Source organism: Macaca fascicularis, chromosome 10, assembly GCF_037993035.2.
Source record: "Macaca fascicularis isolate 582-1 chromosome 10, T2T-MFA8v1.1".
Lineage (NCBI taxonomy): Eukaryota > Metazoa > Chordata > Mammalia > Primates > Cercopithecidae > Macaca > Macaca fascicularis.
In genome coordinates, this window is record NC_088384.1 from 9720540 (window position 1) to 9741020 (window position 20481).

Genomic DNA, 20481 nt, shown 5'->3' on the forward strand with positions numbered 1-20481 from the left:
GTGAGCCACTGCGCCCAGCCTCTTTTCTTTTCTTTTTTTTTTAAGTAGAGACATGGTCTCACTATGTTGCCCAGGTTGGAGTGAAGTGGCTCTATTCACAGGTGTGACCATAGCTAACTGCAGCCTCAAACTTGTGGCTTCAACAGATCCTCCTGCCTCAGTCTCCTGAGGAGCTGGGACTACAGGTGTGTGCTACCACTCCTAGCAAACAATATTATTTCTTCTTTCAACTTCACATATGATTTTTTCACATGACCACTAAGCTGTTAAGACAATTTAAATACCTATTAGGATGTTCAAACTTAACTACTTAACAGAGGCCAGGTGCGGTGGTGCCTATAATCCCAGCACTTTGGGAGGCTGAGGTGGGCAAATCGCTTAAGCCCAGGAGTTCGAGACCAGCCTGAGCAACATAGCAAAACCCTGGCTACAAAAATTACAAAAATTAGCTGGGTGTGGTGGTGCGCACCTGCAGTCCCAGCTACTTGGGAGGGTGAGGTGGGATGATCACTTGAGCCCAGAGAGGTTGAGGCTACAGTGAGCCGTGGTTACACCACTGCACTCCAGCCTGGGCAACAGAGTAAGACAGTGTCTCAACAAACGAAAAAACTGTTAGGTATTTCTTTTGGCTAAGGGACACCATGAAAAATTTACTGAGACATAGTGAGTCGAGCAAGTTTGGGAACCTCTAGTCTAAACCATTTTCACAGAGGCCAGCCCTGCACTTGCCCCCAACACTTGGCTCATTTGTAGCTAAATATATCTCACCAAATTCAAAGCTTCTTCCTTTATAAGAAAATACTGTCTGAGTCTCTTTATTCTCTCTCAAGAGAAGTAAACAGAGAAGAACAATGACTTTAAAGATGACAGTTCTCCTTTTTCCATCTTACTGAATATACAAATTTGGTAATACTATTAAGTTTCAAATATTTATATGCTTTCACACAGCATCACCATCTCTACAGATTTGGTCTGAGGAAGCTCTTATAGAGGTGCATGAAGACAATGGACAGAAATGTTCCCTACAGCACTGTTTATAACGGCAAATACTGGAAACCACCCAAATGTCTATCAGCAGCACCAAGTACCTCTGTAGAATGAAGAAGCTACAAAGAAATACCCAAGATTCTCATTGTTAGTCACTAAATCTGGAAGACCAACACTTCCAGACATCAAGACATAAGAGGAAACTCAGCCGTTAGGGTTGGGTGGTGGTGGTGCAGTAGAACAGACTAGCAGATCTGGAGGCAGACCCCGCTGTACATGGATCCTTGATTTATGAAAAAAAAAAGGTGCCACTTGGTGCAGCAGGAGAAGGACAGTTTATAAAATAACAGGTTCTGAGTCAGGTAGATATCCTTATGGAGAAATACAGATCTTGCACTCTTACCTCCAACTCATATAAAAATTAATTCCAGGGCCGGGCGCGGTGGCTCAAGCCTGTAATCCCAGCACTTTGGGAGGCCGAGGCGGGCGGATCACGAGGTCAGGAGATCGAGACCATCCTGGCTAACACGGTGAAACCCCGTCTCTACTAAAAATACAAAAAAACTAGCCAGGCGCGGTGGCGGGCGCCTGTAGTCCCAGCTACTCGGGAGGCTGAGGCAGGAGAATGGCGTAAACCCGGGAGGCGGAGCTTGCAGTGAGCTGAGATCCGGCCACTGCACTCCAGCCTGGGTGACAGAGCAAGACTCCGTCTCAAAAAAAAAAAAAAAAAAAAAAAATTAATTCCAGGTGGATTAGGTACCTGTGTGTAAAGAGTAAAAAATAAAGCTTCTAGCAGACAACATAGAATATCTTCATGAGTTTGAGGTAGGACAAAGATTTACAGGACTTAAAATGTCTAACTGTAAAGGAAAAGACTAATCATCTGGATTTCACTGAAATTAAGAGCTTGTGCTATCACTAGATACCATTAAGAGAGAACAGGCAAACCATACAGTGGGAGAAGGCATCTGAAAAGCATATATCCAATAAAGGGGCCATCTCCAGAATACAGAATTCCTCTAATCAATAAGATGACAGACACTCCAAATGAAAAAGAGGTAAGAATTGTGAATTGAATGTCACAAAAAAGACTATCCAAATTGCCAGTAAATATAAGGAGAGGCGCTCAATCTCATTAATCACCTGGGAAATGCAAATGAAAAATATAATGAGATACACTAGAAGGGCTTAAAAAATTGACATTATATGTCTTTGGTAAGGATGTAGAACTGGAACTCTTGTTCACTGCTGATGGAGTGGAGAATGGCCAACAATCTGGAAATACGCACAACCTCTGACCCAGCAATGACATTCCTAAAAATGCAGTCACGTTTCCTGAAAGATGTGTGTACAAGGAGGTTCACAGCAGCACCCTTCATAATAACCAAAGCTAGAAAGCAACTAAAAAGTTCATCTGCAATAATCTAGTCATACAATGGAACACTATAAAGTATGAGAACGAACAATCTATAATTCTACATGACAACATAAATGATTCTTACACATGATATTGATCAAAAGAAGTCAGACACAAAACAGTGTATACTGCAAGACTCTCCTTCTATTAATATAGTTTAAACAGAGGCAAAATATCTGAGGTGACTAGGATGGTGGTTACCCTTGGAAGGCTGGAAAGCTTGGGGGAAGGAGCAGGTTAGTGATTGCAAAGGGCCCAAGAGAAGTTTCTGAGGTCTTGGTTCTGTACTTTGAACTGTCTGCTGGCTACACGGGTGTGTTTACTCTGTGAAGTCACTGAACTGTGTATTTATGATTTGTATACTTTTTGACATGCACATTGTAATCTTTTTTTCTTCTTGAGATGGAGTCTCTCTCACTCTGTCACCCAGGCTGGAGTGCAGTGGTGCAATCTTGGCTCACTACAACCTCCGCTTCCCAGGTTCAGGCGACTGTCCTGCCTCAGCCTCCCAAGTAGCTGGGATTACAGGTGTGCACCACCATGTCCGGCTAATTTTTGTTTGTATGTATGTATGTATGTATGTATTTATTTATTTATTTTTTTTTTGAGATGGAGTCTCGCTCTGTCGCCCAGGCTGGAGTGCAGTGGCGCGATCTCAGCTCACTGCAAGCTCTGCCTCCTGGGTTTACGCCATTCTCCTGCCTCAGCCTCCCGAGCAGCTGGGACTACAGGCGCCCGCCACCTCGCCTGGCTAGCTTTTTGTATTTTTTAGTAGAGATGGAGTTTCACCGTGTTAGCCAGGATGGTCTTGATCTTCTGACCTCATGATCCGCCCGTCTCAGCCTCCCAAAGTGCTGGGATTACAGGCTTGAGCCACCGCGCCTGGCCATGTATTTGAGATGGAGTCTCATTCTGCTGCCCAGGCTGGAGTGCAATGGCACAATCTCCACTCAACACAACCTCCACCTCCAGGGTTCAAGCGATTCTCCTGCCTCAGCCTCCCGAGTAGCTGGAATTACAGGCATGCACCACCACGCCCGGCTAATTTTTGTATTTTTAGTAGAGACAGGCTTTCATCATATTGATCAGGCTGGTCTTGAACTCCTGACCTCAGGTGATCTGCTCGCCTCGGCCTCCCAAAGAGCTAGGATTACAGGCGTGAGCCACCATGCCTGGCCTTCCCAGCCAGACTTCTAAGCATGTACTTTGATAAGTTTACTGAAATGACAAACAATAGGCAGATTAAACTCCAGTGACAGAATTCAGAAAAGTGGTTACCTTGGTTGGGGGCAGGAAGAGCAGGGAGGGCCTTAAGAAGGCTTCTGTGAGTACTGGGAATGTTCTATTTCTTGATTGGGTGGGTGTTGCATGGGTGACTTCACTTCAAGCCGTAAGTTAAAATGTGTGCATTTTTCTGCACGTATGTTGTATTTTGATAAAATCAATGTCTTCAAAACATTTTTGGAGGGCATGGAAGTTACAAATGTAATGACATCAGCCCAGAGCACTTCAATAAACCAAAAAGAAGAGAGACCTCATCAATGCCTCCTGCTCTCAGCCTAGATTCACCTTTCCCAGAAAGCCCACCCTGACTTCCCCCAAGACCAGCTCAGGAGCTCACCCTAGCTCACTGTCCTGAAGACCTGGTCCCAGGAAGAATTGTTAAGGGAAGGTTGAAATGAATAGGAAAAATGATGCGTCTTCAGTGTCTGTGGACTCCCAGGTCGTCTAGCCCACAAGTGAGGATGGTGTTCTTTCCCCACCTGGAGCCCAGTCCTCCTCATGAGAAGATCAATGTCAAGCTCAAGAAGGGTTGCTGTCTAGGTTCCTTGCCAAAATGTATGCTCCCTGAGGACAAGGCAAATGTCCTGCTTAGAGAGGGTGCTCAGTCATGTTTGCTGAATGAGTGAATCAAGGGATGAATTTCTTATCTGTGGTCACCAGAAACAGAGGTAAGACATAAAAAGTACACTGGGCTTCCCTGCGCCCTTTGTCCCGTAGACTATTGTGACGTTCCTCAGGAAACATATCAGTGTCACTACAGGGAATGCTCTGGTTCATTCTCAGCTCATCTCTGCCGTTACTGAGATACAGAAACAAATAAGAGATGTGGTAATGCTTGAACATACCTGATGTATTCAGCAGTCTACCCACAGTGGGACACAAAGTAAAACGTACCTGTTTCTGCTAGAGTAAGAGAAAGCCTGAGGTCAGCATGTTGTGAACTAGCTGATAACAAGGACTGGGAATTACCCATTTGAGAGTTCCCAAGGCTGGCTCCTAGCCAGGCATATGGGAGGTGCTTGATAACCACAATCCCTGCCCTGGGTCTGACCTGAGCTCGTTGTGGACAGGCAGAGGTTTTTCTTTAACTTTTATTCTTTCCATTTCTTTTCTTGAACTCTGTAGCTTGGCAAAGGCACTGGCTTTTATATCTGGACTCACAGTGCTGTGATGGACACAAGATGCCCAATAAATACCTTCTGAGTAAATAAAAGAACCAGGAGACGTAACCAGGGGATTCTAAGAATTTTTATGACCACTGCAAGAGCAGAAAAGTTGCATATTAACCCCCAAATACAGTAGCTCTGCTACCAGTGAACCAATCTTCTTATTACCTCATATTACCTTCATATTACCTCAGGAGACCAAAATGTCCTGCTTACAAGGCTTATGGTATTAAGGCCACAAGGGGAGGAATTTTGGTCTGTTTTATCGGTTGCTGGAAGTCCTGGTGAAATGAGCAACTGAATGAATGCCTACCCCTCTAGGTGGGCAGCATCTCAGCGGGAAGGGGGCTCATAACTGCTTTTGCATCTTAACTCCTGGTTAGGTAAGTGCTCAGGGGAGGTTTACAGAAGGGAACTGAAGGGTACTCACGGCCAGGAAGCCCAGCTTGCCTCCACACCGGGTCTTGAGCCCCATGGCAGCAGTCAGATGGATCTCAACCAGTGTGTTCGGTGGGATTTTCTCCTCTGCACATTCAGCCAGGTTTACGGCACACAATGCCATGTGTACATCAGAACAGGCAGATCCTGCAGGAAGCTTCCCTAGGGTGGGCGGAAACAGACATTATCATTGATGGAACCCCAAAACCAAACTTTTTCCTGCTCTCTCCAGCACAATCAAAGTAAGAGAGGAACCAGGGGAGAAACGAGGTGAACTCTGTGATCAGATAGGCCTGATCACAGGATGGGATGCCAGGCTCTGTGATGTTCTGGCTGTGTGTTCCTGTCTACCTCGCAGGGTAGCTGGGAACATGGCACCCGGTTCTATCGCACCCAGAGCCGCCACGATTGCAGGTTGTTGTACAGGACTCAGAGGCGCACAGGGCAGCATTTCCCAAAACAGTGTCAGAGCACAGCCCCACTCTGTGTTTCCAAACATTCAACAGAGGTAATGACATTTTTTTTTTGGACAAACTGATTTGAATTTATTTTCATTAAAAAACCTTCACGATGTGGCTGGGTGTCAGTGGCTCACACCTATAATCCCAGCACTTTGGGAGACCAAGTCTGGCGGATCACTTGAGGCCAGGAGTTCGAGACCAGCCTGGCAAACACAGTGAAACCCCATCTCTACTAAAAATAGAAAAAATTAGCTGGACGTGGTGGCGCACACCTGTAATTGCAGCTACTTAGAAGGCTGAGGCAGAACTGCTTGAGCCTGGGACACGGAGGATGCAGTGAGCTGAGATCACACCATTGCACTCCAGCCTAGGCAACAGAGTGAGACTCTGTCCCCCAAAAAAGCCAAAAAAAAAGAACCCACCTTCACAATACACAAGCACACACCCATTTCAGGGGGGAAGTGACATAAACTGAGCAAGGACAGCTGAACACATGTTGGGTTAGTGGGTGGGAGGCCAGGAAGGCTTACCACACCCTCCCCAATGAGAGGTGCACAGTGGCCCATCGGGGGCTGATCCCCTAATCAGGGGACAAAGTATCCTTGCACAGGCACAAGGGCCCATCACAGCTCTCCTGAGGCTTTCATACTGTTGCCAGCTTTGGTCCTTGCTACAAGGGCAAGCAGTCTCCTTGCCTCAGGGGCGGCCACAGGAAGTGCCCATGTCAAGGTGTAGACAGTGGCAAAGCCAGGCTTCCCATGCTCATCCAGCCCTGTGTTCCCTCTCCTGGGCTGCTTTGCCTCCCTGTCTCTTTATCAGCATAGGGAGATCTCAGCCTCCACACTCCATTCTGTACTGGCCTCAGGTGTTCCTCCTACAGGAGACACTGGGCTTTTACCGTCACAGGGAGGGAGGGGAGAGGGCAGTGTGGCAACCATACTGTAGTTACCTCTGTCCTCTCAGTGTCTCACACAGGGAATGCCAATGAGTATGGAGGGAATGAGTGATGTAAAGCTTCTCAGTTGGAATTCTCCAGAACTTGGCAGCAACAAGGACACAGCCTGATCAGAGACCTGAGTATGGGCTTATTCTGTCCCAAGGGCACACTGAGGAACAGACAAGATAACAGCGGAGCGAATTTGCAGATAAGGACCTTCTGCTAAAATTCTACCATGAGCCCACATATTAAAGTTGCACACTGACCCCGCTGTCTCATCTCCTGGTCACTCCTGCATCACTGGCCTGGCTCTGTTCCACTTTTGGCTGACGCTCCTTGCTGCTACCAGGGCATCTAACACCTTCCAGTTACCACATCCTACTGTTATTCCTGGCCCTCATCTTACTGCGTGTCCCAGCAACGATCTCCCCTCCTCAACTCTGCCCTTGCTCCTCCAACACTCAGCCTCTCAGTGTCTCCTCAGACCTCTCCAAACTGCTCCTCTTACACAGCCTCTGCCCCTGACTCCCCGTCCTCTATCTGTTCATCTCTGTGTGCATGCGCAGTGGCACGATCACAGCTCACTGCAGCCTCGACCTACCTCCCAGGCTCAAGTGATCCTCCCACCTTGGCCTCTCAAGTAGCTGGAACCACAGGTGCACACCACAAAGACCAGCTAATTTTTTGAATTTTTTTGTAGAGATGCAGTATCCCTGTGTTTTCCAGGCTGGTGGGAAACTCCTGGGCTCAAGCGACCTTCCTTCCTTGACCTCCCAAAGTTCTAGGATTACAGACGTGAACTGCTGTGCTAGTCTTTCTCCTTTTCTGCTGTGCCAGTCTTTATCCTTTTCTTTCTTTTTGAGATGGAATTTTGCTCTTGCTGCCCAGGCTAGAATGCAGTAGTGCCATCTTGGCTCACTACAACCTCCACCTCTTGGGTTCAAGTGATTCTCTTGCCTTAGCCTCCCAAGTAACTGGGATTATAGGTACGTGCCACCACACTTGGGCTAATTTTTGTATTTTTAGTAGAGACAGGGTTTTGCCATGTTGGCCAGGCTGGTCTCGAACCCCTGACCTCAGGTGATCCACCCGCCTTGGCCTCCCAAAGTGCTGGGACTACAGGCATGAGCCAGCTACCATGCCCAGCCTGACTCTTCTAAACTTGAGAAACACAAACCTGATCATATCACTATTTTCCTAATGCTCTTCACTGAATCCTACTGATACACTACAAGATCCCCAGCCTGGCATCCAAATCCTTCATGGTCTGAGCACTGCCTTTGTGCCCTGGCTCCCTCTAGGACCACTGAAGACTTATTCCCAAGAGCCATCCCAGGTGGGGCTCCTCCTTGGGAACATCCCTCTGCCCAGAAGGCTCATATCCTGCAGAGCTGGTGACCTCTTATGCATTCTTCCATGCAAAGCCAAGACTCTTACTTCCCTAGAAGCCTTTCTTGAAACCCTCCAAACAGGTACCCACTCCCTCCCAACGAAAACATGTTCCTTCTGCTAAAGTCTAACATACTCACACTGAACTGTCATTCATTGCTGACCTCTCTGCCTTTCTATTATAGCAGGAGCTTAATGAATGAAATAAATGATCATATTTCATTGACTCTAAGATGTCAGCAATTTTAAATCTCACCATTAATTTAAGTATCACTAAAGAAAAACACTGCCACTTATCTACAATGTGCCACTGTTTATAGGACACATCCTGAGTATAGTGATGTTACTGTGAAAACATGTGCATCCGAGAACTGATGAGCTAAAGCAAAGAGCCATCCTTACAGCTGTGGAAACAGGTAGAAGCTTGGTCTAGCCACTCTAAAAGAGCAGCATTAAAAGGACTTCAGCTAGGGTGCAGAACTGGCAAATCAAGCTAAGGAGGAGAGGTAGCATGATATGCCTTGCAGCAAGCCAGGCAGCAGCAGCCGCCCCGTCACCTGTGATGTGCAGCTGGTGCAGCCGGTGATAGGCCAGAGCCGCATCCCGGGCGCTGGTCTTAGCTTCATCTTCAAAGCCTGCCTCAGTGGCTGGCGTGGCCCGCCGGCACTGGAAGACTTTCTTGAGCAGCCAGCGCACCAGGCGTAGCTTCTGCAGGCTGTAGCGGATCACGTTCCAGGAGAGGCTGCAGGCCAGGTCCAGGCGGGAGGTGGGCAGTGCTCGGCCCAAAACTGCCAGGCAGGTTTGTAGGTTGGCGGCAGCAGCTGCAAAATCTCCCTACGAAGTATCAAGAGGTGTTAACGGTCACTGGCCTTGCTCTGGCTTTTTGTTTTGATATAGACTTCTACTCCCTTCACTCCCCATTATCAGAGGAATTAGTGCATACTCATAAAAACAAGGGAAACTTCAGAAAGCTACAAGAAAGTAAAATAAAACCACCTATAATCTCATTCCCCAGGAAGAAGCCCTGCTGACATTCTGAGGTATTTCCTTCCAGGCTTTTTACTCGATTGAGATTGTACTGTGTTCCTTCTTTGAGCAAATGCTGGTCAGAGTTCCCTCAGAGTGGCACTTTATTTATTTTTTATTTTTTTGTATTTTTAGTAGAGACGGGATTTCACCATGTTGGTCAGGCTGGTCTCGAACTCCTGACCTCAAGTGATCTACCTGCCTTAGCCTTCCAAAGTGTTGGGATTACAGGTGTGAGCCACCGCGCCCAGCCAGCAGTATCTTTTAGACATGAGACAGGTGACACAGATTTAGATGAACTGCATGATCCTTTAGGCTTTCAGGGTCTCAAAGTGCGGCCCCCAGAGGCCAGTAGCATCAGCTCTTAGGAGCTTGTTAGAAATGCGAGCACTTGGACCTTACCCCAGGGCTACTGAATCAGAACCTCTGGTGTTGCAACCCTCTAGGTGATTCTCATGCCATGTCTGCTAAAGTGTTTTTCTTTTCATTTTTAGAGATGGGGGTTTTGCTGTGTTGCCCGGGCTGGTCTTGAACTCCTGGGCTCAAGCAATACCCACACCTCAGCCTCCCGAGTAGCTGGGATTTACAGGTGTGAGCCACAGTACCCGGCTTCATGCCTGCTGAAGTTTGAGAACCATGGTTTCAGGCAAACTCACAGCTAAACTACCCTACTCTAGGATTCAGATGAACTAATCTTTGTCAACCTGAGAGGGTCTAGTGGAGAGTCTTGGCACTGCACTGAAGAACGCTTGCCTTCTCTCTGTCACTGTTGGAGACTATAAGACAGGCTAAGACAGGCTATACAGTCTTAGGAAATTAAAGTAAATTATCCTATTTTCCTCTATTGGGCAGCTGGTACACTACCTGTGTTTTGTTTCCCACATCATTACAGGACTGGATAAGGGAAAAGAAAAGATGTCCTCAGAGCAACAGTCTCTAAGGTGGCTCTATCTTTTCCGTCAGAAGTACCTGCAACTTGAAGATTCAAAAGGAGGCAGGTGTTCCCTGGCTCCTCCCCTGCCTTTCCCTCAAAGGTGCGCTATTCCCAAGTCCCAGTCTTTGGCTCTCACCCCTCCTGACTCCCCAGTCCAGTTCTCCCTAAGAATCCTCTCCTGACAGACAAGCTTCTCAAATACTCTGGCCCCGCCACTCCTCCATCCCCATGGCCTGCCTCCCAATCACTGCTCACTCTACAGAGGCCTCTTCCAGCTTTTCCAGGCAACATGGCCTAGATGGAGTCCACTCCATTTTGGAGCCTCTCTTACCCTTGAGTCAATGTCACTATCACTTCCCTTCCAAATACTACATTTCAAATATTTATTCAGTTCAAACTTTTCCTTTTAATTCCAGGTCCTTGCCATCATCTCTTACTCAGCCTATTTCATAGAGCCCCCTGACTCAGCCAGGTGTGGTGGCTCATGCCTATAATCCCAACATTTTGGGAGGTCAAGGTGAGAGGATCACTTGAGCCTAGGAGTTTGGGACCAGCCAGACAACATAGTGAGACCTTGTCTCTACTTAAAAAAGAGCACCCTAACTTGTTTCCATGTTCCATTCATTTCACATCTCCCTTCTACCTATCCTTCACAGCCACCAGAATGATGCTTATAAAACACACACTTGAACCTGCCTCTAGGATATACATCTTGGGATGTTATGCTCAGGGAACAGGCCTCTTAAAATCACATCTACATTCTGAGACCCGTAGCCCCAGCAAGGCTGACAGATCCAGGATGGCCAATCAGATTCTCACTAATGGCTCTGCAGCTTGCAGAGGTGGGGAGGGCATGCCCATGGCTCACTGCTGCTGAGGAGTGTTCTGGTTCTTGTTCCTCTTAAAATGTGGATGTTTAACTCTTCCTCAATGCTGTGAGTTGCCCCAGAATTTTTTCCATAAACTCCCTGTTGATTTCAAATGAAAACTTTCAGCTAGTTTTCCTGCTCAAAAACCTTCCCTGGTTCTATAAAGAATTGGGAATAAAGCCCCAAATCAGTTCCCAGTGAAAGCCCTCTCCAATTTGGGCCTAGACACACTACCAGCCTTTGCCTTCAACTCTCTGTGACACACCCTACACTTAACATACCCTGGAACCTGCCAGTCACCAAATAGCCTGTCTATTCATGCCTTTGGGTGGGTCCTTCGGCCACCTCCGCCCTTCCTTCCTGCTCTTGGCAGCCCCGCTCAAGCCCTGGAACCCCTCCCTCAGAACCCAACTTTATTATTCCTCTGTCATACCAGAGACATAGATCATCTCATGTCCCTGGAATTAATTATCTATGCAGAGGCGCCCTCTCCACTGCCCTGTGACTGTTCAGCAGCAGGGTCCCTTTTTCCTTTCAGTTACCACAAGTATCTATCATAGGACTTTCTTCGACATGAGTTGCTGAATTATTGGTCAAGTCTAGGGGAGGATGGGGAAGGGCGGACACAGAACTCACTCTGGCGAGATCCAGGTCTGCCTGTTTCCGGTGCCTCCAGAAGGTGACCGAGGAGCGGGAGTGTGGCCGGATCACTGGCTCCCCATGGACCAGCAGCTTCACAAAGACGCTCAGGACAATCACACCATTTACCAGCCATAAGAGAAGAGTAGGCATCATCCAGTCAAACCAGCCCCCAGAACCTAAGAAGGAGTATCTCAGCAGAGCCTGCCAGGAAAGGCCTTGCGGAACAGCCAGGCACCTGACAGACCCCAGCACTATCACAGGAACGAGTCTTCTACCGTATTTTCAGAAGAAAGGGTGAATAATTCTATAATCTAAACGGGGCTAATGACTGTAGCCCTTGTCATTATGGAGCTGAGTGCCACAAAAATCTTTGTTAGCTTGAAAGGGTTAAGGCATTGGTTTTGCAACCTCAGGTAAAAAACTCCATATCCTCCTTCAAATAGGTACCACCCCTCCACGCCAGGGTATTTAGAGTAGTGTGGGTCCCTGATTTGTTTTGCTCATTCTGACTGAACTTGGGCTTGCCTTGTTACTTCCAAAACGGAACTTATGCCAGTCCCTATCAGAAGCAAGCAGGTGGGGGCCCACTATAAAACCCCTTTGGGACCTGGTAGCCAAGCCAAGAAGTTTGTACACAGGGTCCTTCTCCTGCCATAGTGGTCCAGCCATGCCCAGGTGGTGTAAGGGGCCGCCACTTACCTGACTCAAATGACAGGACACTGCGGCCAGAGCCTGAGTGTGGGTGCTGGTCAGAGTCGTGAGCCCCTCCCCACTGCAGCAGGGAAGTCAGGGGGTTAAAGGAGAGGCACAGGAAGGTGAGGACACACAGAAGAATCCGTGAGCGGTCTACCATGCCCAGTGCCACAGGAGGAGAGTCTGGCTCATCTTTGACCTTCAAAACAAGGCCTCGAGGTTGGAATAAATACTGCATAGGTTTTTACAGCACTTTATAAATACATATATATATTGAGAAATGGTTATGAGGTTTAAATTCAAGTCTATTAACTCAGGACTAAGGCCAGATGGGAATTGAGAGGCCTATAATTCACTAACTGCTGCTCAAACATTGGCACATTCACCTGCTTGCTAACTGAGAAAAGTACATGTGCCAAAGAACAAAGGTAGAAGAGATTTTCTTTTAAAATAGAGCTCTACCACAAAAGAGAACACACTGTATGATTCTGTTTCTGTATAATTCCAGAACAGGCAAAATGAATCTAAAGTAACAGGAAACTGATGAATCAAGTAATTGTCTGAGGCTGGAGAGGGGTGTGGGAAACTACCTGCAAAGGTGTACAAAAGAGCTTTTTGGGGTGATGGAAATGTTCTATATCTTGATTATAGTGACAGTTACATAGCACTGTACATTATGTTAAAACTCTTGGTACTGTACATTTAAAGTAGGTATATTTTATTGCATTTAAATTATACCTCAATAAAGTTGATCAAAAATCATATTTAGTGTGAATCTATCTAAAGGATATTTTACCTGTTCTAAAACAGTACCATTGTCTACACCCACCCCACTCTCCATTTTATAGCAGGAGGGCTGGAGCCAGATCTCCCCTGCGCCCCAATGTGTATATAGCATGTCATTTCTTTTCAATATTTTAAAACCATTCTTCTGATGACTCAGAAGCCGAGCTAATTCAATTTATATGTCAAACAGCCTGTTGTTGCCAAACAGAATCACATTTATAAGAATATTTCAAAAACAGAGCATCCTTAGTAAAATTAAGTATGTGATACAATAAACAGCTTAGTCAAAAACAAACACTAGAAGGGAACTTTGTGCTTACAGAGTCAGAAACTGCCGAAGTCAAAATACAGTACAGAACCCAGTGGTCTCTACAGGTTCCCAGGAAGATCATTAGGCTCAGAGCCTCTCTTAAGTAATTCCATTAAACTACCATTGCCAGGGGCTTTCTTGGACGATTAAAGGCCCGTAGATAAAATGTTATCTGTTAGACTGCAAATTGTAATCATTTCTGAAAAGAGGACCCAGAGGCAGCCTCATCCTAAACGAATTGATCAGCCTCCCAAAGTGGTCTTGCCAGGCCCATTAAAGGCAGAGTGAAGCAATGAGGTGCCTTCAGCAGCTCCCAACGCCCCCACAACAGCTACTCCGCATTCCTGTTCTGGATCTGGCACTCATTACTCTCTGACGGGGCCTATCAGCAAGGACCAGTTAAACCTGAGGGACTGTTTCCCCCCAGAGTCAGTTTTCTTTTTCTTTTTTTTTTTTGAGACTGAGTCTGGCTCTGTCGCCCAGGCTGGAGTGCAGTGGCCGGATCTCAGCTCACTGCAAGCTCCGCCTCCCGGGTTTATGCCATTCTCCTGCCTCAGCCTCCGGAGTAGCTGGGACCACAGGCGCCCGCCACCTCGCCCGGCTAGTTTTTTGTATTTTTTAGTAGAGACGGGGTTTCACCGTGTTAGCCAGGATGGTCTCGATCTCCTGACCTTGTGATCCGCCCGTCTCAGCCTCCCAAAGTGCTGGGATTACAGGCTTGAGCCACCGTGCCCGGCTCAGTTTTCTTTTTCTTTATTCTCCAGGACCTGGTTAATTTCACAGAATTCCTGTTTCTCTCCAGGCTAGGCCCTCTGAACATGCAGCCTGGCCTCATAACTGTGACCTCGCAGCTACTTTCTTAGGGGAAATGGGAAAGATTCCAAGGATCAGAAGATTTCAAAAGTCTGTACCTTTGCATCATCCAACAGAGGGCTTCCTGGCTCAGAGTCAATGGAGTAGGGAGAGAAGCCAGCCTGTGACCCTGAGTCAGAGGCTGGGGGGGACATCAGAAGGACATTCTGATTAAAGTCCTCGATCTTCAGGTCCACCTCAGTGTCCACCAGACTGCCTAGGTCGATGCCCTTTAGAAGCTCTGCAAAGAAAACCCCACCTGGTGAAAATGATCTGCCTTTACAAAGCCCTAGCCGGGCCGGGGGACAACCCTGCTCTCAGCACACTTACTGTTCTTTTGATTTGCCAGCTTCAGCACCATGTTCTCCTGGCGCAGTTTATGATTGACCTGCTGCAAGTATTTGATGTAATCAATGGCCTTCCTCAGAACGCCAGACTTGTGCATCTGGGTAGGAAGATAAGCAAAAACACAGTGAGACCAGTGCAGGCTACAGGGTGAAAAGAGCAGAGCCCTAGCACTTGGGATGACAGCATGGCTCTGTGAGGGGAGAAACCAAGTTCAGATGCTGGCCCTCCCAACGATTAGCTGTGCCACTCGGGAGAAGTTACTCCATACCTCTGAACCTCACTTTCCACCTCATTAACACAGAGATAATGAGAGTCCGTGAATCACAGGCTTGCAGCCTGGCTAAATCAGATAATGAGTGTAAAGAGCTTAGCCCCGAGCCTGGCAAACAGTTGACACTCAATAAATATTAGCTATTGTTCCTACTTCTTACAATAATCCTAGCATAAAAACAAACTTTAAGGAAAACAAATGACAAAACACCACAGCATTGTTGGACAGCTATCTTTTTTTTTTTTTTTTTCCAAGACAGAGTTTCACTCTTGTTGCCCAGGCTGGAGTACAATGGCACCATCTCGGCTCACTGCAACCTCCGCCTCCCAGGTTCAAGCAATTCTCCTGCCTCAGCCTCCTGAGTAGCTGGGATTACAGGCGCCTGCCACCACACCTGGCTAATTTTTTGTATTTTTAGTAGAGATGGGGTTTCACCATGTTGACCAGGCTGGTCTTGAACCCCTGCCCTCGTGATCCACCCGCCTCGGCTTCCCAAAGTGCTGCGATTACAGGTGTGAGCCACAGCACCTGGCCTGGACAGTTATCTTAAGGCAAAGATTTTTACTTAGGATGTATACTTTTCAGATTTGTAGGCAACAAGGAAAATAATGAAATTTTCTTTCAAAATAGGGTTTAAACATAGATAGGTTTTAAAAATAAAATCTCCTACTTTCCAGAAGACACATTCAGTGAAAACACCAGAAACATTTGGAAAATCAATTTCCTCTATTTGTTGCTGGTCAAAGACTCAACCTCTTTTTTCTTTCTTTTCCCTAAAAGGTAACCCCTAAACACAGCTAAAACGATGCCATCAGCTGACTCCAAGGCACACACAGTCCTGTATCTGGAACTACTGAGTGGCAGGCATCTTTCTCTGCCTCTGACAGTGGAGTCCCCCATCACTGCAGAGCACAGCCGAAGGAGTCAAAGGTCTCAGTGGGTCACTGCCTCATCAACCCTCACCAGTACCCTTCTGGTTTTTAATATTTTATAATCTTGACACAATACCAAGATGCTTTAATAAAAAAGTACCTCTAACTCGGTCTTGTATTCACTTACCTTGAGTCTGGGACTTCTCTAAGCTCCTGAAGCAAAAACAGGTAGAGGGGACATGGTGGAACATAAAACACGATTTTGCTTGGCACCCACCTTGGCGTCTGTCCCCATGACCAAGTCTTTCAATTCGATGATTTTGTCATTGATGGAGGAGCGATATCGTTTCTCAATGATATTGTGGGTTGTCCGCCTTTCTCCTTCTTTGGGGGGCTCAAGCTGCTTGACTCCCCCAGGTACCTGCTTAATGGGCACTTTCTCTTGCCCCATCATTACAGGCATTGTGGTCAGAATGGTCCCACTGCTGCCCACCAGGGTCTAGAATAGGCACAGGTACAGAGCAGAATGAACCCTTTGTTAGTCTGCATAAAGCAACCTCAACACAGACCTGCCTACCCTGGCCAAGTGTTGCCAGACCTGGCAGTACTTCATGAGGTCTAAGACTCTTCCTGAGTTAATCAAATCAGGCCCCAAGACGCCTCAGGAGCCACGGCACCTCGGTTACTACCTACCTTCAGAATCAACACTGATAAACTACACAAGAGGATTAACATGGCTAAATATGTTTTAAGTTTTGATCTAGGTATGCCAGAAACAAGTCATGATTTCTGCTGTGCTGTCAAACTGTTAACCACTTCTAAACTTCTACACGGTGAACCACGAGTTGGTACCGGAGAAAACTTCCTCCTAGTGTATGACACATTTTTTCCTCTCAAATGACAATTAAGCAAATTACTCCATTTCTTTATACAATTTCGCCATCAAAAAGCTTAAGGGCAGAAGTGACACTCTCAGAGCCATTCGATTAAGTAAATAGGCCAACCATGGAGGTCCCCTCTTTTTATTCTTCATCTCTGTTTTCTCCTCTTATTTTTTCTAACTTTATTTTCTTTCCTTTTTTTTTTGAGACGGAGTTTTGCTCTCGTTGCCCAGGCTGGAGTGCAATGGTGCGATCTCGGCTCACCGCAAACTCCGCCTCCCGGGGTTCAAGCGATTCTGCTGCCTCAGCCTCCGGAGTAGCTGGGATTACAGGAATGCGCCACCACGCCTGGCTAATTTTGTATTTTTAGTAGAGACAGGGTTTCTCCATGTTAGTCAGGCTGGTCTAGAACTCCTGACCTCAGGTGATCTGCCCGCCTCAGTCTCCCAAAGTGCTGGGATTATAGGCATGAGATACCACGCCCAGCTTTTTTTTTTTTTTTTTTTGAGACAGAGTCTCACTCTGTTGCCCCAAGCTGGAGTGCAGTGATGTGATCACAGCTCACTACAACCTCCACCCCCCGGGTTCAAGTGATTCTCCTGCCTCAGCCTCCTGAGTAGCTGAAATTACAGGCATCTGCTACCATGCCTGGCTCGTTTTCGCATTTTCATTAGAGATGGAGTTTCATCATGTTGACCAGGCTGGTCTCGAACCACTGACCTCAGGTGATCTGCCTGCCTCAGCCTCCCAAAGTGCTGGCATTACAGGCATGAGCCACTGGGTCCGGACCAATTTTAGTTTATTTTCTTGAATGATGGCCTCAATATCTAATCGGCCAATAAATAAAAAGGTGCCCAATTTCATTAGTTGCCAATAAGTACGTCATGCACAATAAATACCACACATCTTAAGTTTATAGCTTGATGAATTTTACATATGTACACAATGTATATAACCACCCAGACCAAGATATAGCCCATTTCTACCAGCTCAGCTCAGAAGGTTCCTGCATGCCCCTCCCCTCCTTGGCACCACTGCTCTGACTTCTAGCACCATAGCTTCATTTTGTCTCTTTTTGAACTTTATATAAATAGAATCATTAGCATGAACTCTTTTGTGATGGGCTCGTTTGGCTTGACACACTATTTCTGAGGGACAGCCCCATGTTGTTTCATGCATCAGTAGCTTTTTTTTTTTTTGAGAGTCAGTCTCGTTCTGTCATCCAGGCTGGAGTGCAGTGGTGCGATCTCGGTTCTCTGCAACCTCTACCTCTCAGGTTCAAGCAATTCTCCTGCCTCAGCCTCCTGAGAAGCTGGGATTACAGGCACGTGCCACCATACCCGGCTAATTTTTATATTTTTAGTAGAGATGGGGTTTCACCATGTTGGCCAGGCTGGTCTCAAACTCCCAAAGTGCTGAGATTACAGGCGTGAGCCACCGTGCCTGTCAGCCGTTCTTTTTTTTTAATTGCTAGGCATAATTTCGTTGTATGAATATATCACAATGTGCTTATTCTCCTGTGGATGGACATTGGAGTTGCTTCCAGTTCTTGGCTTTTATGAATAAAGCTAGTGCTTCCAAATTTTAATCACCATTTACTCTATCAGATTCTCATGCTATAGGATGCTGAAAGTGGCTAAGAACCTACAACTGAAGGATGGGGTACCTTCCATGTCCCTCACCTTGGAGCCCTTCCCTGCCTGGTGGCCCTAGGGTCCTTAGCAGGACCTAAGAGGTGAATGGTCCTGTGTGGAGCTATTAGCCAAGAATAGAGGGTCCTTCTGCTATTCTTTTCTACTTCCTTGTAGACCCCAGTACTCCCACATCTAACACACCTTGGTAATACTTTCTCGAGCAAAAAAAACGACTAAGAGGAGTGACATTTACAATTTGACCGATTCGTGCTATAGACCCTCCCATACCTACTCAGCATACAGAGATTTAACATCTCTGAAGACTAACACCTCCAGGAATAAAGGGGGAAGGTGGGGGAGAAGGCAGCTCTTACTGGTACTTGAAGGGCAGCCGTCTGGATAGGGGTGGTGAGGGCGGTGAGGGCTGGGTTCTGGACCGCAGCCATAACAGGGCTGCCATCTGTCTTCAGCGTGGTCAAAACAAGGGAATCTGTCTTGATGATCTGAGGCTGGACCAGGACCTGGATGAAGAAGGAAGAAAAGGAAAAGGATGATAGCATTATCCTTCTGTTATGAATTCCTTTCTTACTGCATAGACCTTCCAAGAGAGAATGAGAAATGATATAATTTTTTTGAAATTGAGAATAAAAAAACAAACAGGAAATCTCATAGAGGCCATTTCGAAAGCCAGCTATTTTGTGCAGCGTGAATGCTGGGTTCAGGTGGAGAAAGAGGGGCTAGCTAAAGAGGGTCCTGGCTTCTTTTTTTTTTTTTCTTTTTTGCTGAGACAGGGTTGCTCTCTGTTGCCCAGGCTGGAGTGCAATGGCACAATCTCAGCTCACTGCAGCCTCGACCTCCCGGGCTCAAGCGATCCTGCTGCCTCAGCCTCCTGAGTAGCTGGGACTATAGGCGTGTGCCACTATGCCTGGCTAATTTTTTGTATTTTTTGAGGAGACAGGGTTTCACCATGTTGCCCAGGCTGGTCCTGAACTCCTGGGCTCAAGAAATCCACCTGCCTCGGCCTCCCAAACTGTTGAGATGACAGGCGTGAGCCACGGTGCCCAGCCAGATCATGGGTTTTAAGGCTGAAAGACTTTCAGGAGGGGGGTGCCAGTGGCCCAGCAGGAGCAGGAAGCAGGAGTAGAGCAGAGATGGGTAGGGTGAATGGCAGAGAGGAGAGGAAAGACTCAGGAAAGCCAGACACATGGCCGAGAAGCAAAATTAATAAACCTGATTTTTTTTTTAAAGATAAATTACTGTGTTAGTAAGAAAATATAGGCCAGGTGTGGTGGCTCATGCCTGTAATCCCAGCACTTTGGGAGACTGAGGCAGGTGGATCACAAAGTCAGGAGCTCGAGACCAGCCTGACCAACACGGTGAAACCCTGTCTCTACTAAAAATACAAAAATTAGCTGGGTGTGGTGGTACACGCCTGTAATCCCAGCTAGTCAGGAGGCTGAGGCAGGAGAATCGCTTGAACCCAGGAGACAGATGTTGCACAGTGAGCTGAGATCATGCCACTGCACTCTAGCCTGGGCGACAGAGCAAGACTCTGTCTCAAAGGAAAAAAGAAAAAAAGAAAATATAGTCCACGATGATGTATGACATAAAGACATTTTTTTGTGATTATAAAACTAATACATGTCCCCCGGCTGGGCGCAGTGGCTCACGCCTGTAGTCCTAGCACTTTGGGAGGCCGAGATGGGTGCATTGCTTGAGGCCAGGAGTTCAAAACCAGCCTGGTCAACCTGAAGAAACCCTGTCTCTACTAAAAATGCAAAAAATTAGCCAGGCGTGGTGGCGGGCGCTTGTAATCCTAGCTACTTGGGAGGCTGAGGCAGGAGAATCACTTGAACCTGGTAGGTGGGGGTTGCAGGGAGCCAAGACTGTGCCACTGCACTCCAACCTGGGCAACAAGAGCAAAACTTTGTCCCCAAAAAAAAATAACTAAAAAAATAAATAAATAAAAAATAAAACATGCCCCCCCACCCCAAAAGTAATATATGTTCAGCACCCACAGCACAAAATATGGAAAACAGAAAACTATGAAAGCCAGGCGTGGTGGCTCACGTCTGTAATCCCAGCGCTTTGGGAGGCCGAGGCGGGTGGATCACGAGATCAGGAGTTCAAGACCAGCCTGGCCAACATATGAAACCCCGTCTCTACTAAAAATATAAAAATTAGAACTGGGTGTGGTGGCATATGCCTGTAGTCCCAGCTACTCGGGAAGCTGAGGCAGGAGAACCGCTTGAACCTGGGAGGTGGAGGTTGCAGCAAGCTGAGA

At 47.0% G+C, this 20481-nt stretch overlaps 1 protein-coding gene across 2 annotated transcripts in view; it reads right to left on the bottom strand.

Moving 5' to 3' along the window:
• SREBF2 (sterol regulatory element binding transcription factor 2) overlaps positions 1-20481 on the bottom strand; it is an 80188-nt gene that overhangs the window by 19817 nt on the left and 39890 nt on the right. For both annotated transcript variants that reach the window (XM_065522083.1, XM_065522084.2), the window contains exons 4-11: positions 18572-18718; positions 15960-16181; positions 14522-14636; positions 14251-14432; positions 12250-12442; positions 11545-11726; positions 8637-8913; positions 5285-5454 (exon numbers count right to left, since the gene is read on the bottom strand). In XM_065522083.1, the coding sequence (XP_065378155.1) occupies positions 5285-5454; positions 8637-8913; positions 11545-11726; positions 12250-12442; positions 14251-14432; positions 14522-14636; positions 15960-16181; positions 18572-18718 (1488 nt within the window). The remainder of the gene's footprint in view (positions 1-5284; positions 5455-8636; positions 8914-11544; positions 11727-12249; positions 12443-14250; positions 14433-14521; positions 14637-15959; positions 16182-18571; positions 18719-20481) is intronic.